At 41.1% G+C, this 26,734-nt stretch overlaps 2 protein-coding genes across 5 annotated transcripts in view; both read right to left on the bottom strand.

Moving 5' to 3' along the window:
• Nucleotides 1-26,599, bottom strand: part of CDC42SE2 (CDC42 small effector 2) — a 184,044-nt gene extending 157,445 nt beyond the window's left edge. The window contains exons 1-2 of the mRNA XM_053302848.1: nucleotides 26,546-26,599; nucleotides 23,203-23,275 (exon numbers count right to left, since the gene is read on the bottom strand). The gene's annotated coding sequence lies outside the window, so the exon portion shown is untranslated. The remainder of the gene's footprint in view (nucleotides 1-23,202; nucleotides 23,276-26,545) is intronic.
• Nucleotides 12,210-26,679, bottom strand: LYRM7 (LYR motif containing 7). 4 transcript variants are annotated; one of them, XR_008317696.1, is made up of 6 exons: nucleotides 26,244-26,447; nucleotides 23,203-23,275; nucleotides 18,846-18,916; nucleotides 15,334-15,422; nucleotides 14,290-14,371; nucleotides 12,402-12,449 (listed from the first exon to the last, which is right to left on the bottom strand). XR_008317696.1 is itself a non-coding variant. In XM_053302842.1 (5 exons), exons 1-5 carry the CDS (start codon nucleotides 26,561-26,563, stop codon nucleotides 12,379-12,381), a joined length of 315 nt encoding a protein of 104 aa, XP_053158817.1. In that variant the 5' UTR covers nucleotides 26,564-26,679; the 3' UTR covers nucleotides 12,210-12,378. The 4 variants fall into 4 exon arrangements, 3 of the variants coding, with proteins under 3 accessions (XP_053158817.1, XP_053158818.1, XP_053158816.1); XM_053302842.1 differs by lacking the exons at nucleotides 15,334-15,422; nucleotides 26,244-26,447 and adding an exon at nucleotides 26,546-26,679 and having other exon boundaries at nucleotides 12,210-12,449; XM_053302843.1 differs by lacking the exons at nucleotides 15,334-15,422; nucleotides 26,244-26,447 and adding an exon at nucleotides 26,503-26,585 and having other exon boundaries at nucleotides 12,210-12,449.
• Between the last annotated feature and the right edge of the window lie 55 nt (nucleotides 26,680-26,734).

Below are 26,734 nucleotides of genomic sequence, written 5' to 3'. Positions count from 1 at the left end.
TCTCAAGGTAAGGTGCAACCCACAGGGGAACCTCACGAACCCTGTCCCGACACAGAAGGGAGTCAAACAAGGATGCAGCCTGGCCCCGCTCCTTTTCAACTTTTTGACATGGTGAGATAACTTAGTAGCCCAGACTTTCACCCTCCCAAGCTGGCAGATAGAAGCATTTCCTCCCTGCTCTATGCTGATGATGATGCAATCCTCTTCTAGGATCCCTATAGGTCTCAGAAGAGTGCTGACGGCTCAAGCTCTGTACTGCAAGAACGATCAACTAGAAATCAACTATCAAAAAACTAAAGTTATGGCTTTCGCCAGAAGATCCAAGACCCAAGCAAGCAAAGAAACAAGGAATCTGTAATTAAAGCCTCTGCACGCACAGGAACAGAAACAGACATTTGAGCAATTCTGAGGCTATTCATCACTAATTCGCCACCCATGATTAACAGGAAGCAATACACTGGCAAAACACACATTCTGTTCTGTGGAACAGAAAAAGGATTGAGAAAGATAGGATTGGATGAGAAGTGATTGAGTACATACAGCTTCTGAAACAGTGAATTTAAGAACTGCAATTTTTAGCTATATTTCCAAAGAAGCCTGTCTTAAAGAATATGGTTTCATCAGTTTTAGTCTATCATAGGAACAAATGAAATGTTCCGCAAAACTGATTCACTGAGAAACCCAAGGTGGGTGCATTCTCTTGGTCCAGGAAGCAATTATAACCTCCTCCATTTCCTCTAGTTGTTTTTCTCTGTCAGTTGGTCTTACATCAGTCTTATCCAGGCTAAACAACAGCCAACTAGGCTGGATCCCAACTTTACCTCAGACAGACCCTGGGAAAAGATGAGTTGCCAGAAAAGATGAAGTAAGAATGGAGAATGTAGTCTTCCTGTTGAAGGCATGGAAGAACGTTTTCTGCTAAGCTGTGAAAATACATAGGTGTGGAGGAAAATGTCACACCCAGCAGTCCAAGTTGTTTTGCATTCCCCTGTGTTTATTGTAAGCTGAGCAGCATAACAGCAGCACATTAAATCATCGAGCTTGGGTGTTATGCTGCTTTCTGATTTTCCTTTGTAATGCCTGTCACTTATTTACTTCCTCCCCTTTACAAATGTGTCTATGTCAAGAGCAGAAGAGTCTCAATCATACCACTGAATCCAGGTTGTATTGCCAAACCAATGAACTGCAGGGCTGCCTCCTCCAAAGATATGGGCAATGACTCTCTACAACATCTGTATATAGCCAAGATATGTGCTCCTAAAGTTCTGCCTCACCACCAGATCTTTGTTTCATTTGTTTTCCGATCAGGCCAGCTCTAAGATATGCCATCCTGCTCCTTTTGAGCATATGAAAGGAAACAATTTCCATCCACTTTACTGCACCTAATAAGGAGGCTGAGGAAAACCAAACCACCAATACAAAACTGTGCATGATGAACTTCAGGAGTGTTGAAATGTTGTCTACATTTTCTAATAGACTGGACACTTCTAAATAGTAACCAGGGATAATCATTTGGTGGGGGCGGGCATGGCAGCAGAGAGTAATTTTATTTGGCCCCAGGCAGTCCTGCCACATTATTTTTTAATAAGATGAAACTTTGGCCAATAGTTTAACTTGTAAATAAAATAAATTGGTTTTCAAACCCTTTAAAGATGTATCTTTTGACCTCTGTATCTAATGCCCCAAGTATATTTGTGCACAAGTGCTCTATAACTGTAAAGCCCTTACCATGTGTGGTATTAACAGTGGCACAGCAACACAGAGGAAAGACCTGGGACAGCCTGGCTATCACCACATCCCATGGCAGAGAATTCCATAGATTAATTATGTGCTGTGTGAAAAAGTACTTCCTTTTGTCAGTCCTAAATTTCCCGGCCTTCAGTTTCAAAGGAAGAGCCCTGGTTCTAGTGTTGTGAGAGAGGAAGAAAAATTTCTCTCTGTCCACTCTCTACACCATGCATAATTTTATATACCTCGATCATGTCTCCCTGTAGTTGCATCTTTTCCAAATGAAAAAGCCCCAGATGCTGTAGCCTTGCCTCAAAAGGAAGTTGCTCTAGGCCCCTGATCATCTTGGTTGCCCCTTTCTACACTTTTTCCAATTCTACAATGTTCTTCTTAAGTCACAGTGACCAGAACTACACACGGTACTCCAAATGTGGCCACACCATAGATTTGTGTAAGTAGAGAGGGCAGTTCTTCTATAGATCAGTGCCTGGTGCTCCAACATCTCATTGAAAGATACTCTTCTAACAAATCTACCTCCTCTATGCTGCCTTCATAGACCTTAAGGCTGCATTTGACTCCATCTCCCAAGTCAAGCTTTGGGAAAAGCTTGAATCCTCCTCTATTGATTGATGCCTGCTGTATCTGATCCATGCCCTTCACACAGACACATCACTTAAGATGAGATGTAGCCCCCAAGGTCACCTTACGAACCCTATTTAAACCCAGAAGGGAGTTAAAGAAGAATGTGTCCTGGCCCTGCTATTGTTCAACTTTTATATCAATGCCATGGTGAGCTGTCTCAACAACCCAGACTTCTACCCCACCAAGTTGGCTGGAAGAACCCATCTTCATCCTACTGTATGCAGATGCTGCTGCTATCCTCTTGAGGACCCCTGTAGGTCTCAGAAGGGTGCTGGCAACACTATCTCAGCATTGCAAGAGTGACCAATTGGAAATAAATTATCAAGAACCCAAGGTCATGGCCTTCGCTAGAAGAAGATCCACGACTGGAATATTGATGGGCACAGAATTGAGCAGGTGGTCTGCTTTACGTAGCTGGGGGTGGTCCTTCATGCCTCTGGCTCAAGAAGGGCCCACTGTGAACACGTTGCCCTAGCAGCACAGAGGAGATCCTCTGCCGTCGTGAAGTTCCTACAGCCATTATGTACCTGCATCGCTCAAACTATGTAAAAGCCAAGTTGTTACTATATGGCGCCCACCCAGGATCTCCATCCAGTCTTGCAATACTGGAACGTGTTCAATCTAAATACCTGAGAGGGACCTTACAAGTGCCTTGCTGTGTCTCCAATGCCACTCTACGGCTGGAAACTGGCACGATAAAAGTGGAGGCGAAGGTTTGGATGACAGTTCTCAACCACTGGCTCAAACTAGCCCTTTGCCCACAGGGCCTGGCCCCGCTAACCTTGCAAAACAACTTCCAGTCCTCATGGAAACGGGCAGTCTCCAACAAAGTGGCACAGCTGGGCTTCTCTCCATCCATTTTGCTTACAATGGGCGGGGACAAGGCGAAAACAGCCATCAAACAGAGGATTCTGGACACTGAATGCCAGGCAGATTTAAGTAAGGCGACAGGCTTTCTGGCCCCGGACAGTCGTAGGTTTACCGTCTCCCCCTCTGCATATCTGGCACAATTGGAAGTAGCAAGCCACAGAAGGGCGTTCACCCTTGCCTGGTGTCATGCCCTTCCCTCCGCCCTTCTGGAAGGCAAATACAAGAAGATCCTATTCATGGAAAGGCTTTGTCCTTGTGACTCTGGGGAGGTGGAAACCATAGACCATGTGCTCCTGTCATGTCCCTTTTATAAAGACAGTTGGGACAGGCTCATTTCTCCCCTGCTTCTTAAATACCCCGGCCGCTCTAGTCATGTCTACACCAAGATGCTGCTCTCAGATGACAATCGGTCCTTCACGTACAAAGTTGCCAGGTTCTGTGGTGAAGTGTGCAAGATCCTCAGGGTCCTGATCACAAGTTAATATCTGGCAACAGATGTTTGACCTTTGAGCATGTTATTTGCTTGATTGTATAATAATTTTAATTTGCCTTTTACTTCACTGCTTCTATATTGCTTTTATGTAGCTTGTATATATTATTTTAACCATTTTATACTTTTAGTTGCCCTACTTTTAAGCTATTCATTTACTCTATTGATCTTCCTACAGGTTTTAAGCTTAGCCGGTAGCATTTTACTTCATTAATTCCATACAGTTTTTAAAGCTGTATTTTACTATTATAATCGTACTTAGCTTTTAGAGTTGTATTTCATTTAGCATGTGTTTTAGTATATTGTATCTATACCTTATCCTGTGCTGGTCTTTGACCGTAATAAAAATGATTGATTGGTTGATTTGTGTAAGGGCATTACAATATTAACATTATTTTCAATCCCTTTCCTAATGATTCCTGGTATGGAATTTGCCTTCTTCACAGTTGCTGTGCACTGAGTTGACACTTCCAATGAGCTGTCCACTATGACCTCAAGATCTCTCTCCTGGTCAGTCACTGACAGCTCAGCCCCCATCAATGTATATGTGAAGCTGGGGTTTTTCCAAGGTTGTTAGAATAAAAGAGGGCCATGTTTGCCACTCTCGTATCCTTGGAGGAAGGGTGGCATAAAAATCTAATAGACTGACACCTCTTCTATTGCATGTACAGCAGGGATTCTCAAACTTGGGTCCTCAGGTGTTATTGGACTTCAACTCCCATAATCCCCAGCCTCAGTGGCCTTTGGTTGGGGATTATGGGAGTTGAAGTCCAATAACACCCAAGGACCCAAGTTTGAGAATCACTGATGTACAGGAACCCCAGACCAAGTAACACCACAAGAAACTACTCTCATACTTGTGAGACTCAAGAGCTGAGATGAGAGAATGTTCATAGAATGAGAGAGTTTGTCTTGTTGCCCAAACTCCTGCACAGTGCAGGAAATCCAGAGCTATAGGTCCCTCAACAGATGGCTGTCCAGTACATGCTTGAAAACCTCCAGTGAGGAAGAGCTCACACCCATTAGGTTCCACTGTCAAACTGCTTTTACCATTTTCTCCTCATATTCAGCTAAAATCTATCCTCCTGTAACTTACACCTGTTTGATCTAGTCTTGCCCTCTGGGACAACAGAGAACAGGTCTTTGCCCTCTTCTACGTGGCAGCCCTCTAGTTATGCGAAATGTACTGTTATGTCACCCCCTCTGCTGGCTGTCTTCTCTTGTCCAAGCTAAACATACCCAGTGCCTTTAAACTTTCCTCATAGGAATTCTCATTCCATAAACCTATTCACACCCTGCAGTTGTAGGAGAGATGTGGAGAGAAGTGGGCCGCATGGAAATCAAGAAGCAACATGATGACAATGCTTTATTATGTGTTCTTTGGTTTGATCGTGTTTTCCTGTTCTCTGAATGTTAATGTTTTCTCCCTCATTCAGATTCTCATTTGTTTTGCATTATTGCTAATGCCACAGCTCTGTTTGCTTTGGTCAAATGCCTGCTTTTTGAAGCAATGACTCCAGAGGCTTACATATATTATCTCTTTAGCAGAAGGCTCCTTCAGCCTTACACTGGACCGTAACACACTTTAGGTACAAATCACTTTTCTTTTTGCATTTCCAAAATCAAGACTGGCAATCTTGTGGAATTTCTCTTTAAAAAAAACCTGAAAGTAGGATAAGATACTAGGCCGAACATCTGACCATTTATATAGGTAAAAAGAAAATTCCTTTGGGACACTTTCCATTGAAAAGCATTTCCTTCCCCAAATGTATTCTTGCCCAGTACAAGATGATCATATGATCACTGAACTGCTGGAGGTGGCATAGCACACAATTAACCTTTGAAGCTGTACAAAGCCAGTTACAACCTGAATATATTTCCCCTGCTTGTTGAATTATGCTGTATAAAGTGCACAGATGTCTCTATATACTCACATGTGTTTGTGTGAATGACTATACCTGTGTTCATTTTAAAAGTGAAACTGGATACAGGCCCTTCAAATGCATGGTAGAGATAAGAAGTGTACTTGTACCTGCATTCAACATGTGAATGACTGCACCTGTGTACACTGTACACTCGTGCAAGTGTTGATCATCACACATAAATGGCCCTTCTGTGACATGAGAGGATGCTGTTCAACCTGCTCCTGTCTAATGCTTGAATTTCAGGTACCATCTTTAAACCACAAGAGTTGACCTCAGACTACATATTGTCCAATGAGATGGAAATCAGGCACTATGGAACACACAAATTAGCTGCTTCAACAAAAACAAATCTATCCAAACCAGTAGTGCTTCTTGTTCCAAGATATGCAACGAATTAAAAGGCTATTGCTATTTAAAACAAAACAAAACAGTGTCTTGTTTAACCATTGTGCACATTTAGCATCACCAATTATGTCTATTAGTGAGTAAGGGACATCAAACCTCTTCATGACTGATGCAGGTTTGTTAGGATAAGAGGTGTGTAAAACTTAGAAAAATTGCCTTTTAATAGGTGCAGCCCAAGGGCAGCGAGCGGTGGTGGGGGGCACTTACTGAGGCTTAGAGATCCAGGTGGGTTGGCCTGGGCTACAAGTTCATTACCATGAGGAAAAAAATAAAAGATAAATTATAGGTGATGTATATGCAAATTTATTTCCCAGTATGTATAGGAAAATAAATATTTCCCTATACATACTGGGAAATAAATTTGCATGAAAAAATTTTTTTGCATGAAAACATGCGTGAAAATCTTGTGCAATATGCTGGAACCAAACAGGCAACATTATGAACAGTAAGCTGCCAGTCCAGCCTCTCCTCTAGAACAGTGAGTTTAGAGAAAACTGCCTGACTTGTGTGAGAGGCTGACAAATGTGCCACCCAAATAATATCCTCTCTCAAAAACAACAAGCCTTCCAAACTGTGCATTTCCCATTTGCCAGAACAGAATGAAGTGATGTTTTTATGCTAAGCAATAGGAAATCTTTTGGAAAGAGCTGTCTCACACAGGAAAATGCAAGGACTATTCTTCCTGCAAAGGTTGGTTGATCTTTTTCCTAGCTTTTCAGGGTCAACACTTTTTTCCCCTTTTTACAAAAGGAAGTATAAGGAACTGCCAGTACTAGACGTTAAAGTGTCATTTACTGACCTATATGATGCAAACAGCTGTGGTTAAGCTTTTAAAGGTCAACACCAGTCCAGCATTTTTCCAAACAGGCATAACAGTCTATCAAAATCATTCATATATATCTATATCTATATCTACCTCACATCACAATATTTGTCTGAATCAAGACAAAGGAAAGCCAAATTTGATTGTTCATTAATCAGGGTTTGGTAACCTGTTGTTTATAATTTATTAAGGACAACATTATGAATTTTCATTGGTCCCTCAATGCATAAAATGTTAAGACCTAGATGAAAAAACCTGTTTGGCAGCTGGTTTCATAGGATAAAACTGTTCAACTGTTATTGAAAACATAAGCAGAGGTGGCAATTATTCTAAGCAATCATTTCATGAATACATGGAGGTGAAGCCCATAGCCACCATCTCCCAATGATGAAATCATTCTACTTATAGCCAACCCTGGGGATTTACTTTTTTTAATCAAGCCAGGTCAAAAACTAATTGAATTGTTAAAAAGATGCACAGTAGGTCACACCATCTTAATTATACCAAATAGCACACAAAGCTTTACCTCCAAGGCATACATGGTACAATACAGACTCCAATTAAATAAATGGAGGAGTCCAAATTAGTTTCAAATACAGGAGTAATATATTTGCAATGAACCTCCCCCCCTTCCCCCAAAATATTTGTAACCATTTTTTAAAAACGTAAATTATGATTTGAGTAAAATGAGATAAATCCTGACAGAAGATAAATCTTTCCTGAATAAAGGAAACTACCTTCTGAAAATGTATACGCAATCCCATATCATTTCCCCAAAGCGACCATATGGCTTTGCAAGGTAAAATTTTGAAGGAGAACCATATTAAGGGTCAGATATCTACTTAGAAAGCTTAGGAAGCAATTCATAACAATATGTAACTGTAGCCATCTCATGTTACAGGAAAGATAAAGAAAAATCTAGACCCTAGTAAAATATATATTTATACACACACACACACACACACACACGGATTAATGAGAGCTGAAGGGAGAATGTGCATATACCAATTTTTGTGAACATGTACCAGAAAGATACTAGCAGCAACATAGGAAATTGTGTATGTTTGCCAGTCAAATATGCATAATCCTGAAATGATGCTGGAAGCACACATCAGCCAGCGGGCGTGAAATAGTATCCAAGTAGAGAATCTGCCCAGCATCTAAGCAACACATGAATTATCCAAGTAAAATACCCAGCACGGGATATTGCAAATGTATTCGCCAACAGGAAAAATCCCTCATTTATGTTGTTCATCTGTGCACATTCTCCAGTACTGTGGCTGACATCTTAAGTAATGAAGCGCTGGCACTTTGCACATGCTGCTGCCACTGCCTTCCAGCCTAAGGTAATCAGCAGCATAGAAGCACTTGCACTCCTCACAGAACACTGGTGCTTCATTGCTTAGAATGTTGGCCAATGTTTATGCATATGCTCCAGGCAACTTACATTACTCACAACATATGTATCTCTGTGTGTGTGCACGCATGCACCCACCCAACCTTTTTGTTTCCAGTTAATATAGTGGAAGCTGAATACAGTAACAGAACTATAGACTGAAGTAACATTTCCAGTCAGCTCACCACAAACTCTACAGACCTATTCATAATTTTTCTATAGCACATACTTTATCTAAGTGAGCCATACCATAGATGATGAGCACTGATACAAAAACCTCCAAGTTGTAATGCAGGAAATGCTTATGGAAGTCCTGTCCTTGACATACCAGAAATAGGAAACATAATGCATTTCTATGTTGAAATTCTCCTTGGATTAAGGAGAACTTATGTTCCCTTTTTTGCTAAGTAAAAAACTCCCTTCAAATGGCGACAGTAGAAGGGTGACCTCTGCCAAGAGCTGTCCCTGGCCTTTCCTTCAGGGCAAATTGGAAAAAGAAATACAGATTCATACTATGCTTCACGGGGAAATTTCTACCATTCTCTCAGTCCTCTGCCACTTTCCTAGACAACAACTCCAGATACTCAAAGATAATGGCTATGAAAAAGTGATGCATAGGGCATCAATATGAACCCCATCACCCATTGAGATCATCAGGAGAGGTCCATCTGCATTTGCCACCAGCTTGTCTGGTGGCTACTAAGGGACGGGCCTTCTCCGTTGCTGCCCCGAGGCTTTGGAATACGCTCCCTAGTGAAATAAGAGCCTCCCCATCTCTGACAATCTTTTAAAAGTATTTAAAGACGCATCTGTTCACCCAGGCTTTTAACTGATATTGTTTTGATTGTTTTTAATGTTGTTTTAGAATATTGTTTTAAAAGATTTTAAATTGGTTGTTTTTTTTAATTCCTTGTTTTTATTTTTAACTAATGTTTTAATGTTTTATCTTCTTGTAAACTGCCCAGATATGTTTTGGGCAGTATAAAAATAAGTAAGTAAGTAAAATAAATAAATAAATAAAATCTTCTATCATCTCACTGAATGTAGAATATCCCACAGTGCTGAATAGAATGAAGCATATGACAAACACTAAAACGTCTGGATTCAGGCCCTGGGAGTTACTCTTATTTCTGCATAGGAACAGATAATCTATCTTAGAAGGGTCCAAGGAAAACCACCTGCATCTAACCCATGTCAAAAGATACCAAAAACACAGCAAAATAAAATAAAATACTGAATTAATGCTTCCTTCACTGCAGCTCTTTTTGCGAGTACATATTCCCCCTCAAAAGAAAACTAAATATATGGAATTATTCCATTAAGGTGGCAATCCTATGCACACTTACATGAGAGTAAGCCCTGTGGCAGAGGACTGAACTGGTCTGCTAACTGGGCAAGGAGGCACCTTTTAAACATGGTGATTCTCTATATTTAGCAGGGGGAGTGTAACTAGCCCTATCCACCCCCAGCACAGTACTTCCAGTGGCTGTTACTGGTGTCTATCTTATGTTTCTTTTTAGATTGTGAGCCCTTTGGGGACAGGGAGCCATCTTATTTGTTGTTGTTGCCATTGAACTAATTGCAATTTAGTGAAATATTTGTGACTCAATTTCTGATTTTCAGTCTCCAGTAAAGGTTACTTCTGAAAAAACAAGGATAGCATTTAGTTCAATGAGAATGTTTTTCATTACTCTGAACTCATCTTAAAGCCTTTAATACAAAACAGCACCACCTGCTGTAGAGATCTGTAAGATTTTTAGACAGGTCTCTGCCCAACTGTCATTGTAGACAGATATTTAACACTAAATTGATATTTAGGAAAAGAATAGGTTCAGTAAACCATAACCACCTCATCATCTGAAGCCATTAACAATTATTAAAATAAAAAAAAATTAATAACCATTAATAAATGAAGTATTTCTATTTTGGCATATTCTATTTAAGCATGAGTGGGGCAGGTCTCCTTCCTGCACATTTCCTCAGCCTCTTCTGACTGGTTTACAGCCAGGTCACTAGCTAGCAGGCTTTCTTTTTAAGCAAACCAGCTGCAAGCCGGCTGGGAAAGGCTGAAGAAGCACATGGGAAGGATGCAGACTGACCGTAGCCCTGTCGTCGGCAAAAAGGCATGACTGGTGGTGTCTGGGCATCGCGCCTCAGGACTTCACACCACATCGAAAAGGCTGCCAACCCCTGGTTTAGAAGAAGCCTAACGCACAGTTTCTTTTAATGCTGATGGGGAAATGTCACCATTGAAGGAAGCAGTAATAACGTTCTGGATCTGCAATATGTATCCCCATGCAAGCAACCAACAGCCAAGCTGGACACAGATTAAGCATACATGAAGTGGCACAGACAGACATCACTCCTACACCCATCCACAGCCTCACTGTCAATAGCCAAAATGTATTCAACAAAATCAGGTAAAAGCTAGGGATGTGTACAGAACCAGGCGGGGGAAGTTTGAAGGTGTGTGGGGGGGTTGACTTTAAGGGTGGGGGAGGGTGCACTTACCCATTCCATCCGCTCCTTCCAGTGCTCCATTTGCAAAGGGACCATCGAGGCAGTAGCATACCACCCTGCCGCCCCGTTGCCACCTCAGTCCCTACGTCACTGGAAGTACCCAACGCGCCCATGCTTGCGATTGCAATGTGCACACGCACGGGTCAACACACACAGATGCGTCAGGTAATTCCAGTGATGTAGGGACTGAGGAGGTAACAGGGTGGCAGGGAGGTGTATGTTGCCACCCCGACAGTTGCTTTACAAACTGAGAGCTAGTGGGGAGGGGTAAACGGGGGGGGGGAGTGCACCCTCCCCTGCCCTTAAAGTCAAACCTCCCACCTCAGAACCGGTGGAACCACCAGTCATTCGGATCGATTCGGAGGCCCATAAAGGGCCTCCGAAACAGTTCTGTGCATCCCTAGTAAAAGCAGGACTTGGACACTTCCAAGTATAGCTGCTGCTTCAACCATGGAGTCCAGGTTGGACAGAGAGGAGTTATTTTATCAAGAATTCCTCCATTATGGAGGAACCCAGGACAGAGGTTCCTCCTTATGGAGGAACCCAGGACAGAAAACCCAGGCTACCACATCTAAAAAAGATCATTATAGAACTGGAAAAGGTGCAGAAGAGGGCAACCAAGATGATCAGGGGCCTAGAGCAGCTTTCTTATGAGGCAAGGCTACAACACCTGGGGCTATTTAGTTTAGAAAAAAGACGACTGTGGGGAGACATGATAGAGGTCTATAAAATCATGCATGGAGTGGAGAAAGTAGCTAGAGAGAAATTCTTCTACCGCTCATATAACACTAGAACCAGGGGTCATCCCATGAAATTGATTGCCATGAAATTTAGGACCAACAAATAGAAGTACTTTTTCACACAACGCATAATCAACTTGTGGAATTCTCTGCCACAAGATGTGGTGGATGGCTTTACCTCCAACAACCTGGATAGCTTTAAAAGGGGGTTGGATAACTTCATGGAGGAGATGTCTATCCACCTCCAGCCTCAAAGTCAGGATGCCTCGGAGTACCAGTTGCAGGCAAGTAACAGCAGGAGAGAGGGCATGCCCTCAACTTCTGCCTGTAGGCTTCCAGCAGCATCTGGTGGGCCACTATGTGAAACCTTGGGCCTGATCCAGCAGGGCTGTTCTTATGACAGAGGAGCGGCCAATTGATTTATTTAAGTTTTTGTATCATGCTTTACCCAAATTTCAGACTTGAGTATAACATCTTATAGCTTTAAAAAAAAATAGTTATAAGCTTTATATTTTGAAGGAAAGCATATCAATTTTTGAGGGGGGAAGCAATACAGTATAAGTTTTTAGTGCATATAGAAAATATTTTCAAATGAAGAGATTAAAATTATGTAAAAGCTTGAGAATTGCTTTGGCCTATCCAAAATATACTCTCCCAATCCAGAGAACAATCAGACTGAATTGATTTCTTATTTCCATCAATAACCGTCAGTATTTTTTGCATTTAGTGAAAACAAATACAAGAAGCAATTGGTTTTAAGGATTTTGTCAAGAGTGATATTACAGGAAATATATCATAATATGACAGTAAGAATCAACATAAAACTCCATTCCTCAAATTCATGACTTTTGCTTTGGGGTGTCACAGAAAGGAACATTGTCCAGCAGCAGCTCTTTCCTTGGTATGAGCACTGGAAAAGAAGAAGTTTACTTTGTAAGATTTTTAACCTATATGACCTTTTAAAGAGCAAGATCAATTGGCTTTCTATCAGCTTTAAGAATAAAGGAGGTTGCAGAACTGGAAGGAAATGCCTTATTTTCCTAAATGGAACTGGCTAAATTAGCAAACCAATTGGCAAAGGTTTTTAAATTTATTTTGTGCTCATTGGTAGGAACAGCTGGTATTCTTTACATACTTGGCACAGTAATGCAAGAGTTAGTAAGGCCTTTATATAGGATTCCATCATCTCTCAAAAAGCAAATCCTAATATTACTGAGCAAGCACCTTCAGCTCCTGTCTATGTGCTTCATACAATAGTTAGGTTTATGGCTTTACTTATCTGAGCTGTATAGATTTTCTTAAAAGGAACCAGAATGAAGTGCAGCCCCTTGGGTTTTGTTTGACTGTGCAGTTCCTCATTCATTCATCTTTATCTGGCATCTTAAGCATTCACTTGAGAGCTCCACTCCTCAAAGCTGTCAGATCAGTTTAAAGAGCCCTACCTAAAAGCTTAGATGCTAGGGCTGCAATCCTAGCATACATCCTCTCTGTAGTAGTACTAGCCTAAGGGTAGAAGGACCGAAAGTACAAGGCAAATGGCCAGCAATCTCTGTTAAGATTCAGATACACAGATCTAAAGAAGATTCAGATACACAGATCTCATTGAAAATAAGTTCTATATAAGTGATGGCTTATGCCCTCAATTTTCATATGGTGGATTGGGACCCATATAAGGAGGGCCCTGTGGGACCAGGATAAAGGTCCATCTAGTGCAGCATCCTGTTCTCTATTGGCCAACCACATGCCTCTGGGAAGTACAGAAAGGTAGGCAAACAGCCGTTCTCCATTGTTGCTTCCCAGTAACTGGTATTCAGGGCACCTTATTTCTAATCTGTAGGTAGGATATAGCAGCAGGAAACCTTGTGCATACCTAAGATTGGTCAGTTTGGGGCACTACCCATTTTTATTTTGTTTTTGTTTTTTCATACCCTACTGCAACTAAGCCAGAGTAGGTGTCCACAAAATAATTGTACATTCTTCCTTGTCCCCACCCCACACCGCCCCCACTCTCCTCCTGCTTCTCTGTTGTGTCTGTTTCCAGATTGTGAGCTCCCTGTGGCAGGGACCAGACCTCATCTGTTGTAAGATACCATATATTTAGGTGATGCTATAGACACAATAAAAATAGATGGCAAGAGAAGGAAGGAGGATGACGTACATGATAAAATTCCCATCTTGCATGTTGGAGCTAAAGGTCAACTCAGAGACATGAGTTTTGGGCAGTATAAAAATGTTAAGCTACTCAAAGCACAATACTGTATAGTACTGTATTATTACATTTGTATCCCATCTTTTCTCTGAGAATGACATATTTTGAGTTCCTATGGGGTCTCCAATAATGGGCTAGAGCTATTTAGCTTCAGAGAAGTTACCACATCAAGCACTTCCCAACCATTTTTTGTATTCACATGTGAGTTTGTTCATTTATATCTCATCTTCTCTTGAAGGGCTCAGAGCAATTATTTAGGCTCATGTTCTGAAGAGTAATTAATAATTACTACCCAGGGACTTCTTTATGGTGAGGAACAGAAATGTACTAAATAATAAATAATAGTAGGGGCGGGGGGAGATCTGGAATCTTGATTAATTATTGAAGATTGACACAAATATAGTTATGTGTGTTAACTTATATTAGCTATGTACAGATGCACTCATAACACATTCCAGGTACGTATATTGTGTTACAGTATTCAGCAATAAGCAGATGTGTCATATTTACTAGTGTTCCAAAGCAAGACTTCTTTACTTACACACTTGGTTGGTGTCTGTATGAACACCCTGAAGGACAGACGTTCGGAGAATAACTTCTACATCTGAACCTATTTTCATAAGCTGCTCAGAAAACAGAGTTAACCAACAACATAGAAATGATTTAATGGCACATCAATATTCTTGAAGATATTGTATTTAACATACTCTACAAATCTACAAGACATCTTACAACCCTATATCACCTCAATGAACCTGCCAAAGGACACCGCTTTCATTATTGAACTACTGAGAGGGACAGTGTGTTTAATTACATATCTCAATAGAAAGAATGTTAATTTCTCTGAACTGACAAGATGAATGCAGCGAGCTTCCCACATGGAAAGGTTCAACATTATGACACACAAAGATAACGCACCAAATACAAGAATAATACTGGGAAGACACCACAAAGTATATTTTGAGTATATAACTTTTGGGGGGACCTTTGCAGTACAAGGTGTGTCATTTTCTCTCTCAGTATGACCAAGGAATATACAATTTTCTTTCCTATGGGGTTGTTTCTATCTTCTGGTATGTATCAAAGTGTTTATTTCTCAGATGCTACAATTGATCACATCATCTGTATGTAGGAAGTGTTAACGTATTCATAGTTGTATAATGGATAGAAAAATCAAACACCACCAAACACACAATGCATGGAATGCACTTACAAAGCTACTGCCTGACTGGCAGAAAACCTCACAAATTTGTGAGGAAGTTTCACCACTGAGGCCTGCAGCAGAAATGAACTATTGGCTACACAATAATGTAGCAATTGGCATATTTTGGTTACAGGGTTTGTGTGTGTGCCCTCGTACTCATAAAAACTATACACATTTAGTGGATATGTTGAACTTCTAATCGAAATATCCATGCACAAATATGAAAAAAGCAAAACCAAGTCCGAGTCAGACCTCAGAGATATTTTTTATATTTGCGAGAACAAATTCACGAGCCTTGAAAATATTCTTTAGTCTCCTGTTTCCATTCTTTTATCATTTTTGCCATCCATTTTTTCAAACCTATATGGACTAGAAACTTACCTCACTGTTTGAAGCAATCAAAACAAGGATTACAATAGTTGCAAATGCATCCTAAGTGGTTGCATTTGAACCAGGTTGTTTACTCCAGGCTAGAAAGCAGAAACACAAATGCTGAAGCACTGGTTTAGATATTAGGTGACACACTGATTTGGACTGCTACAGGATCCTAATTGGTTCAGTCCCAATTCAGACTGCTACAGTTCAAATCCAAATAGTGATCTGCAGCAGCAGCCACTCCACTTACCAACCTGGAGAAGTGAGAATTTCTCTATTTTTAATTTTATTTTGTTCTCAGCAGCAAGGGAGCAGCAGCTGCAGTGGCTTCACTTTCAAGAAGATGCCTGGAAGAGGTGTTTTGTTTTTTTCCTTCCTTGCAACTCTGGGAAAATCTCAGATGCTCTTGGAAACTGTAGTGTTAGCAGGGGTTGTGACTATCACAATAGATAAATATTTATTTATCACTTTTAAACAAAAGTGCTCAAAATGGTTTATATGGATAAATAAATAAGACTAGCTTAACCCACACAGAGCATCTAGTACTTGATTGCTCCCCTCACCCCTGCCACAGCCTCCCTCACCTCAGGGATCTCTCCATCCTCACCTGAGACACACTCCTGCTCCTCCTCCACCATCCGGGTGCTTCCATCCCACTCACCCCTCTTGGTCACTCCTCCATCCATTTAACTCATCCCCCTCACCCCTCTTGGTTGCGGCTGCAGTGTTGTGGAGCCTACTGGCCAAGCTGCAGCCCCCTATCTCCAGAGACCTCCCCACAGGAGCAGCAGCAGCAGTTGACCGGGCCCTTCCTCGCGGCTGCTGCTCCTCCTTCCTCGCTGCATCTCCCTCCGGCCGTTGATGGGCCCGGGCCCGTCCCTTACCTGCCTGCCTCTGCCAATGGCCTTGGTAGCCCCAAACAGCAGCAGTGGTTGACTGTGCCCTTGCTGCTGCCGCTGCCACCTTGGCCACTCATTCCCCTCAGGCTGCTGACAGACTCGGGCCTATCCCTCATCCTTCCTTCTTTCTCTCTTCCCCTACCTTCTTTTTCTCTCTCCCCCACTCTTTCTTCCCCTCCCTTCTTTCTCCCTCCTTTCCTGAGTTAACAGATCTTGTTCATCTTGTTTCCTCATCCAATTCACACAACAGCAGCCTCCTTCTCCAGAAGGGGCTCTTTCCTCCCTCAGGACCCCTCTCTTTGCAGACCCCTGCCCACTATCCTTTTATATATAGATAGAATCCTCTCCTCTACAGCCAAGAACATCTTCCAACCAGTAACAGTTGCATTCCAACTGACCTTAACCATCACAGGCTCCTCCTCCCTATCTGCATATGGAATCCCCATTGCCCAATCACCACGGTGCTTCTGCTTGCAAACTCTCGCGAGAGGTGCCACACAGGGGTTTAGCTATGGAGACGCCTTAGAGAATTATATATAGAGATGGTTCCATGTTCCTAAAGGGCTCACAATCTAAAACAAAACTTAACAAGCATCAGCAACAACCACTGGAGGGATGCTGTTCTGGGGCTGGATAAGGATAGCTGCTCTCTCCCACTTAAAGTAAGAGGTCCACCACTTTAAAAGGTGCCTCTTTGCTCAATTAGCAGGGGTTAGTTCCTGGGAAGACTACAGTTCCCAATACCACCTACACTTTTCAGGGCTTCAAGGAAAGAAATCCAACCCCCCGCCCCCAACCCCTGTTCCAGGTATATTTCAGATAGCAAAGCTGTCACAACCATTGTCCTCTCACTGGAGAAAAATAAAGATCAAAATAGAGAAATCCTCACCTTTTATGCCCAGTAAGTACCAGGATTGGGAGACTGTTCAGCATTACCTTGGGCAATGAGTCCAATTTAGAGGGATTGCTTTAGAGGGGATGAATCAAGGTGAAATGCTCTAGCAAAGCACCAAACCAAATCAGGGGGCCCTTCAAAGCACCAGGGCAGCCTCCAAATCAAATCTTTGCCCTCTTGCACAGACCTATTAGACATACCAGTTATTGTAGGGATTCAGAGGAAGTTACAAGATAAGTAATGTGATCACTTCTATTGTGCCAGATTCTCCAAGTGGACTCTTTCACCAGAGATCTGTTCAGTGAAAGAGATCACCTTTCTTATTTTGTTTGTATTTGAAAGTATCTGCCCTAGTTTTCCATGCAAATGACTGAAAAGATTTAGGTTTATTTCATTCTCTCAACTGTCCCTTCAGCAATGTCATTCTGCATAAGCTCTCTTCTCTCTGAACTCAGACAATTGGTGTACATTTATGAATAGCAGCATTTATAAAGAATGAATTCTCTGAACAGGAAAGCTTTTCTGAAAGGGAACAACAAAAGGAGGCTTATTCAGTTGCTCTGTGCAGGTGGCAAAACAGAACACCTAGAGTTTATGTTCCAACAGAGTTCAGTTCCTGAATGTACAGAAGGAATAAGGCACCTAGAAATGTGTTTCACAACAATACAGTATTCCATTTAGACTATCTCCTTATGATAGTCCAAACGGAATACTGTACTGATTGCACTTTATTAGTCTTCCCAGTTATCCTGTGCTCTGTCAGCAAAAAGCAAGAGATATTAGATCAAGAATGGGACAAACAGAGAACAAGTGCTAACAGATTAGTAGCACTTTGAAGGTGGCTGAAATGGTCTCCACACTAACAGGGTTGATGCAAGGAAAAAACCAATATTGTCTCTGCCAAACAAAGTTTATCCATCTCTGCTAAGGGCAAAAGCACAAGTGGTGCCCTGTAGAAAAAGAGCTGCTTCTAATCTAACCCTTTATTATTGTTATGGAATGTCTTCCTCCTACGAAATGGATTTTTAAGGCTTTCCTTTCCTTTGCAAAAACATATATCATGTGTGTTCTCAGGCTAAGTCTATACTTCAGGGCAAGGGCCAAACTAGACAATATATTTTAACATGTCATCATCATCGACATGGTTTCCCCCAACCCCTCTTTTAATTAGGAGTGAAGTAAGGTTGATCCAGATTGAGATGGATCCAGATTGAGACAGTACAGGTGGAGGGGGGCTTGACCTTTTGCACTCCTGTTTTCTTGCCAAAAATCTGCAACCCTCCTCCAAAGCAGCTATTTGTTTGAAGATACCACTGCAGCTAATGCTGGTAAATAGCTCCTGGGGGGAGGGATTTTGGGCATGACAATGGCAGGGGTTCAAAGGATCAAAGCTCCCCTCCACCTGCACAGCAGTTCTAATTCACATCACACTGCGCTTCCCTTTCCCCCATGGCTATTTAGGGGCCAGACTGAGCAACACATAATGTCTAATTTGGCCTTTAGCCTTTGTTTAACCTCGTTTAACTGCCATGGCTGTCTCCTCACATGGGGACTGCAGGACCTGTAGTTTTATAAGCAATGATCCGAAGTCTCTGCTACGAGTTCCTAGCATCCTGCCAATTCCCACATTTCTTGAGGGAAGTGGCAGAGAGGATAAAATGATTCATCTAAGACTGCAGTGCAAACATGCCCTCAGTGGTATGAAGGAATTCACATGAAAGTACCTCAGCTATTCTTTCAGAAGATGTCTCATCTTTATTATTTTTGAATTCTTCATTTATCTTAAGTCTTGCAGCTGGATAAGGGGAGAGGGGGGAAAGGTTAATCGTCGCCTTTATGTTATCTTTAGCAAATAAGAAAAGAATTTGCTAAACTCAATCAAACCAAGAGAAGAATCTTTCAGGACTGACCTGCTTCCACTCAGTGAGACAACTCAAACAGCCAGTTCTACTGTCAGAGCCATATTTACATACACTCGGGCTAACAAATGACAGAGCTGTCTTCCCAAAACCTAGTTAGAATGCATCATAGTTACTCAAAATACTGGTCTTTCTACTAAGCAATTCTGCAGCTTTAACTTTAGTAACAATTCACGGTGGGGCAGATATAATGCCAAACTGGCTAGCGCTTTTTGACAGAGAAGACCTAGGCACTCCTCTTCTCTCTACAGTCCCAGTTTTCTGCCTCCAATTGCGGTTTGAGGCAAATCACATTTTGCAGGTTTGGATGAAATGGCAAATATGATTTGCCTCAAACGAGAGCTGGAGGCAGGCAATAGTCACATAGAAGACTGATATCACCAAATGCTCATTCTGTAATTCCAAACCATGATTTAGTGCTACATTTGAATGCTTCTTATATGATGAAATGTTGTCATGCAAATAATCATTGGTGCAAAAAGTAGCACAAGAATGTTAACAAAAAATGACAGCATAGATGTGGATACAAATAAATAGGTGGCATTACCAGTATAGAACCACACATTACAACAAGAACCAATTCAATTTAAATAATGTAGTATAAGTAATAGGGAACATAGACAGTCAAGTGAAATTCATAGGACATAAGTTAGTTATGACTAATGTCTCATTAATTTCAGTGGTGCTAAGTCACCATTAGCTAGTCTGGATGACATCCAGTATTTCAAGATGTGCAGACTATTTTGTTTCTAGCCCCCTCCATTCCAAATGGGAAATGCCAAGGACTAGTATCAAGTATTAGCTTTTTTTAAAACACACACACACAAATATAAAGATGTATGCTAGAATTTTACCCAAACTCTTCTAGTACTAGCTCCAGCTTTAAAAAGCAATTCAGGTAAGAACTAATCTGCCTACTTTCTATGTGGCCACCATCTTGGATCGGGGTGCATGATGTCTTCACGAACGATGCCATTAGAGTGTCCTTAAGTGGCACAATCAGGGGCGTAGCAAGGTTGGAGTGGGCCCAGAGACAAGATTTTAAAATGCCCTTCCCCCCTCAAAATCCAGGGCCTCCACACACCCCAGGCCCTCAAGGATTTAAGTGTGATATTTCAAAATAGGTATGCTGCCTGGAAATACATTTCACTGAATACACACACACTTCACAATATATAGTGATATACATTGAGTACTATATATTTGTGCTACTTTTAATGCCTAGAACACACTAGAAACACTAATTATTAAAATAGAACCCTCGCTGCAGATTAGCAAAGGAGACTTTCAACCATGCAGTGTGAGCCTATGTATGTTTTCTCAGAATTCTGAACAAATTCAGTAAAGTTTGATTGCAGGAGATTTTTCACAAGAGGCTTTTAAAGCCCTTTAATACACATCTCCTCTGGAATGGAGGTGCTGCATTCACATGTTGGTCAGATTTACCCTGAAGTCCCTGCAAGTTATTGGGGAGCAGTTCACACACAAGAAAAATAAAATAAAAGCACAACACATGCTTCACAATTCTCACAGACCTTCTGGGTTGCAAAATAACTTGAACATAAGTGCATTTATAAATGAATGAATGAATAAATAAAATAAATATAATATTGTTTGTTCCAGAAGTTTTTATAATTTTTTGCCATGAAACAAGCCACTTATAGGGCTTTTTAGATAGTTTTTTAAGCCAGCAAATTTTCCAAGCTGTTTTAAATTCAATATTCAGAGACTTCTCAGTCTCTCCCCCCGCCCCCTATCAAAACCCTATGACAAGCAGATCCCTATATATGGGTGTGTGTGTGTGTGACCACAAAAAGGAGTTAATATTCTACCTGGCAAATGCTGGGCTGGGCAGAGGGTCTGCTGCAGAGAGCTTTGGGGGCCACTCTTGCTTGCTTGGGGCCTCCCTGCAAGCCTACTCCAGTTCAGGCTTCACTGAGGCCTACATGGAGGCCTCCCTGGAAGCCCCGCCCACCCACCGATCAGCTGAGAGGCGGGGAGAAAAGGAGCTCTTTAGAGAAATTTTATTTATTAGGACAAATTTATACTGTTTTCCCATAAAGTTCAAAGTGGTTTACATTAAAGGGAAAACATAGAAGCAAAAAAACAAACACATGCTGAGTATGTGCACCAGCCCCATTAGAGGCATGAAACAACATTCTGAACCAGTTTAATTATCTGAATTGTGTTCAAGAGAAATGCTGTGCACAATGCATTAACTTCCAGCCTGGAACTTATGGAAGTCTGGACCAGTGTGACAAGAGCAGACCTGTCCGTGACAGGAAAAAGCCTCATGAACAACTGCAGATTTCACTCCTGTTAACAACTTCCAACATGCTTCTCCAGAAGCAAGGCCAGGTCTAAGTGCACCCCCAGATTTTTCACCTGGTTTGATAAGGTCATATGAAGCCCATCAACCACAGGTAGCCCTATGCTCTCCAGATGTTGGAGATGAAGTTCCAGTGCATCGACCTTTTGCACCAACTGTCCTAATGACCACTAGGGGCATTGAGAGTAGAGACAGTCAGTCAGGGTCTCCCTATCTGTCCCTACTCTATGACCCCTGAACTGACTTTGCAGCACTTCCTGTGCTGAGTCACAATCCTTCCTTTCCTCCTAGAGAGCAGATGGAAACATCTCTCTCTCCTTACCTATCCACTATGTAGTCCTTTAGATTAGATATAGGTCTTTCCTATCCAAGTGTATTTAACCAATAAATATTTAGTATTTAGTTCTACAAGGATTTCCATGTGTTTTCTCTAAACAGCTGCAATATCCAAACCATCTTCTGCTACCTACTCTGTAACTGGAGTGTGTGCTCATTCCTTAGTGCTCTGCTGTTTTACCTATTGTGGGTAAAAATCAACAACCTCTAACACCAGATCCTAGTCATTTCCTACTAGCTTCACCTCCATGTTGTCTGGATCTAGTTTCAATCTATTTCCCCTCATCCTTAACTGTTCTTCCTCACAGCTCCAAATACTAGTTCAGAACCAAGACAGCCATTTCTAGGTGATTAATTAAAAGATATATTGTTATCATTAATACTATCAATCCCTGCTAACAGCAAAGAGGCACCTTTTAACGTGGTGATTACTTAGCAGGGGGAGAGTAACTGGCCCTATCCACCCCCAGCACAGTACCTCCAGTGACTGTTGCTGGTGTCTATCTTATGTTTCTTTTTAGATTGTGAGCCCTTTGGGGACAGGGATCCATCTTATTTATTATTTCTCTGTGTAAACCGCCATTTTCGGAAGAGTGGTATAGAAATCAAATAAATAAATAAAAATAATAATTAATTAATATACCATCAGCATATTTACCACTCCCAGCCCAAAAGCGATGGATGATCTCTGACACTTCATATGGCTCAGGTCATTATGATATTGGGGGCAAGTTTTCATGTATAAGCTTATATATGTATAAGAACTTAAGATCTTCTAGATCCCATTCTAAACTCTGTCCTGTGGAGAGGTCAGGTTCACCTTGCAAGGAAAGGGGCCTTCTCAGGAGCAGAACTGTTCTGGAATTCTCTTCTAGCCTCCTCCCCGCTGACTTTTCTAAGACTACTTAAAACCTTCCTTTTTTTTTTTTTAATGTTATCAATCTCTGGTTTGTTGTTCATGTGACTGAGACTGCATGAATCTTTTTGTCTGACTGATGTTTATAGTCTAATATTGCCATCTGACATTGTTTTTAAAATTTGTGTGAATAGCAGCATATACGTTTTTAAATCAAAACAAAATACTCCTATACTATTGCTATGACTTTTTGTGCCCTAAACTATTCTATTAATACAGAAGCAATTATTCCTATTCCTACTGTGCATGTAAGTTTTTAATTTGCTTCTCCATTTTATTTCCTTTATTTATGAGCCCCTGGTGGTACAGTGGTAAAACTGCCGCCCTGTAACCAGAAGGTTACAAGTTCGATCCTGACCAGGGGCTCAAGGTTGACTCAGCTTTCCATCTTTCCAAGGTTAAAGCAATTATATGTATTCAAAGGATTTTTCTCAACCAAAAGGAAAGAAATATTCTGGCCAATCTTAAGCTTGCACAAATGCATTTGGATAAGACAGAACTTGTAAAAAGAAGAAGGGGGGGGCAGCTTTATTTTTCTAGCAAAGGTGTAGCAAACTGATCAAGAACACATGAATATTTACCTTCTAGAGCTCTGAGGTCATTTTTGAAAACTTGTTGCCTTGTCCTGTGTAAAGATTTGAAAAGCTTCAAGACCTATAAATGCAACAGAACATTAAAAGTTTTATTTTGCTGTTAGCAAAAAATTCTTTCATTTCTATTTTATAAAACACAGTATCCCAGATCTTAATCCAACTTAAAACAGAAAAAAGCTAGAAAAGAACTTTCAGCTTTTTCAGCATGAAAGAACTGGGCTGCTGCACTTCCTATCAAGCTTCACTATATGACCCTAAACTAAGGAGTGCTGCTTTCCAAAACCCACAGCTAGTAGGACAACCTACACATCCAGTCAGTATATTAAGTATTCTAAAAGAATTCAGCACCAGAAATTCACATGTAAGAATCTGTAAGAAGATTCTTATCTTATCTTAGAGAGCGCTTTCTTCTACATGAACCCCACTGCACATTAAGGTCATTTGAGGAGGTCCATCTCCAGTTACCACCGGTTCATCTGGTAGCGACTCAGAGGCGGGCCTTCTCTGTAGCTGCCCCTGGGCTGTGGAATGCACTCCTGGAAGAAATCCTTAATCTGAATTCTTTATTGACCTTCAAGAGAGCCCTTAAAACCTATCTGTTTGGCCTGGCCTTCTAGAGTTTTTAATTAGTTTTAATTGTTTTAATGCTGTAACCTGCTTTTCAGGTTTTTTAATTGTTTTTTATGATGTTTTAACTGTCAACTGATGCTTTATATTGTTTATATTTCTGTTTTAACTGTTATTGGTTTTAATGGTTTTGTTTTTAATTGTACACCGCCCTGAGCCATTTTGGAAGGGAGGTATAAAAATTGAATAAATAAAATAAATAAATAATAAATAAGTAAAGGACGAGTAATAGCGTTGCTATTAAACACTGTTCTAATTTTGTATTTTGTTAAATATGTTGAGTTTATAATGTTCCATTTTAATTGATAAAAGTTAAACTTACATGGGTAAACAAACATGTTGTTGTGCTGTGCATGCAGGAGTTTGGACTACAAGACCTCAAGAGCCCCTTCTGACTACTTTGTTTAAAAAAAAGGTGGCTGAAGAGCTCTGTTACTCTACTGAGAAGCATTTTAATTTATATATATATATATTTATATATATATATATATATTTTAAAAAGAGACTTGCTAGGGTATTCCGCTTTCAGGTTGGCAGGATGCAAGGCACATTTGGTTGTGTGTAAAGTTGAAAACATTAGTAACTCTTGTTAAAAGCCAACATTGTCAACTGATAATATTACAAGTAATGTAATTTTAGGCTGCTTTTGTTTCTCTGGGAAGAAATGGGGAAGAAGGCACCCCTGAACAGGAGTTACCACTTACCAGCTAAGAAAAAACCCAATCTCCACATGAAGCAAAGGACATAAAGAATAAATGTTATAGATTATTTATAGTTATATGGTGGTCATCCATCTTACTGGACATAATGCATTTTCAAAAGCTGCACAAAGCAGAAATGCAACAGGATAAACAAATGTGAGTGCATGTGTTTCTCTCATCAAAACACCCACTTGTTAGGAATAACTGAATTTGCTGAATCTCTGCTCGCCCCATAGCTATTAAAAGCACACAATCTTTATTTTAAAATGCTGGCAGTCTTAACAGCTCAATTTATATCTAATGGTTCAGGGTGAACAACAAACTTTATTTCACCTCATTTTTTTCAACAAAAACATCTGCTTCCATATTAAAGACACATTGGTTTGCCACAAGTCTCCCTATGGAATTCATGGCTCAGATGGAAGCAAACCACAATTTCTAAAGATCCAAACTTAGCACTCATAGGAAAACCGGAAGCTGCCGGTCTACTCAGTCAGACCATTGGTCCATCTAGCTCAGTATTGTCTGCACAGACTAGCAGCAGCTTCTCCAGGGTTACGGGCAGAAGTATCTCAGCCCTGTCTGGAGATGCTGGGAGGGAACTTGGATCCTTCTGCATGCAAATATGGAGATGCTCTTCCCATAGCAGCCCCATCCCCTATGGGGACCATCTTACGGTGTTCACATGTAGTCTCAATTACAATCAAATGCAAACCAGGGTAGACCCTGCTTAGCAAAAGGGGCAATTCATGCTTGCTTCAACAAGACCAGCTCTCTTCCAACCATTCTTGTGAGGGATTCCTCTGTGTGAACACCCAATCCACATCAGGAAAGCAAAAATAAGATCTTTCCTCATTCAGATTTTGATTGTCATTAGTTTTGTTATCCCTGCTTAACACTCATAATTAAAATAACTGCAATGCCTCACATATTGACTGATGATGCCGGGAGTAGCATTCTCTTCATTCTTTGTGCAAGTGGTGCCATGGTTCCTTTAAAGGGTCCACATTTCCCTGGTCTCTCTTGTTCTATTTGAGCCTACCTGCCCTTGGGTCCTGGAAGATAGGAATATCAATATTTGGGTTCCACATTTAAAAAAAAAATAAAATCAAGCGGAACTTGGAGAACGATTTTCTACACAATTAGCCACTTAGTTACCAAAGATTATTCAGTCTCTTGGAGAAGGTATTGGCCTCGTCACAAAACGTGTAGAGCAGCACAACAACCCATCATCTATTACTAACACTAATACAGCAAAGCAAAGTATATCCCCTGCTAACTGGGCAAAGAGGCACCTTTTACCATGGTGATTCTCTTTATTTAGCAGGGGGAGAGTAACTGGCCCTATCCACCTCCAGCTCAGTACCTCCAGTGACTGTTGCTGGTGTGTATCTTGTGTTTTTTAGAATGTGAGCCCTTTGGGGACAGGGAGCCATCTTATTTATTTATTATTTCTCTGTGTAAACCGCCCTGAGCCATTTTTGGAAGGGTGGTATAGAAATTGAATTATTATTAATAATAAAATAATAATAATAATATCTTCATTCTGTGCTCATTCTGAAAGCCAAGTATGAATTGTTTCAGCTAACTGACTTTTAGAAATAAAGGCAGCCCAATTATTTGTATGTTATAAGCGTATATGTGTGTTATAAGGTATGTCATTCCCACATAAGTGCATACAGGATAAAGCCTTAAACTTACAGCGACCTTAGAACTGACCCTGTCAGCAAAGCAAGAGGTTGTGGCCATCATAAATGGGATTTGAGTGAATTACCCCCGTACATGTCTGCACTGCCTTCAACGCTCCCCCTCCCAGACTTCTACAACGCAGCTTGGCTGAGCCAATGCTTTACTTAGAGTTACTGAGGTCCTGAGAGTCAAGCCGTATCCTCCGATTCCCACCCCCAGGGCCAGCTGGCAACCCAAATCCTCTACAGACAGTGTTGCTGCTGACAACTACCATGTCTAGCTTTCTCTCTCCGCGCACAAGATCAGCCTATTACCTCCAGACTCTTCATCATAGCAGGTTGCAGTATCTCTCCTTGTTATTATAACTATAGCAGCAGAACCTGGAAGAAGAAGCGAAACCACGCCCACTATTGCACGCCCCGGTTCCACCCGAGCAATAGAAACGCTCTTCTGTTGACAACAAATCAGAAACTCCTGCCCCTTCCGCCTCCTGCAGAGCATAG

The sequence above is a fragment of the Hemicordylus capensis genome, chromosome 2 (genome assembly GCF_027244095.1).
Source record: "Hemicordylus capensis ecotype Gifberg chromosome 2, rHemCap1.1.pri, whole genome shotgun sequence".
In the NCBI taxonomy this organism is placed as follows: Eukaryota; Metazoa; Chordata; class Lepidosauria; order Squamata; family Cordylidae; genus Hemicordylus; species Hemicordylus capensis.
The sequence above is the reverse complement of the archived record's forward strand: the minus strand, read 5'-3'. Positions and strand labels throughout refer to the sequence as shown.

Excerpts from the sequence above, each read along its gene's own strand:
- LYRM7 (XM_053302841.1), bottom strand. The coding sequence starts at position 26,294 with ATGATGGCCACAACCTCTTGCTTTGCTGACAGGGTCAGTTCTAAGGTC. Across the intron at positions 18,917-23,202 it reads TGACCTCAGAGCTCTAGAAG|CTGCAAGACTTAAGATAAAT; the intron begins GTAAATATTCAT and ends CCCCTTATCCAG. Across the intron at positions 12,450-14,289 it reads TACAGACACCAACCAAGTGT|TGCTCATACCAAGGAAAGAG; the intron begins GTAAGTAAAGAA and ends CTTCTTTTCCAG.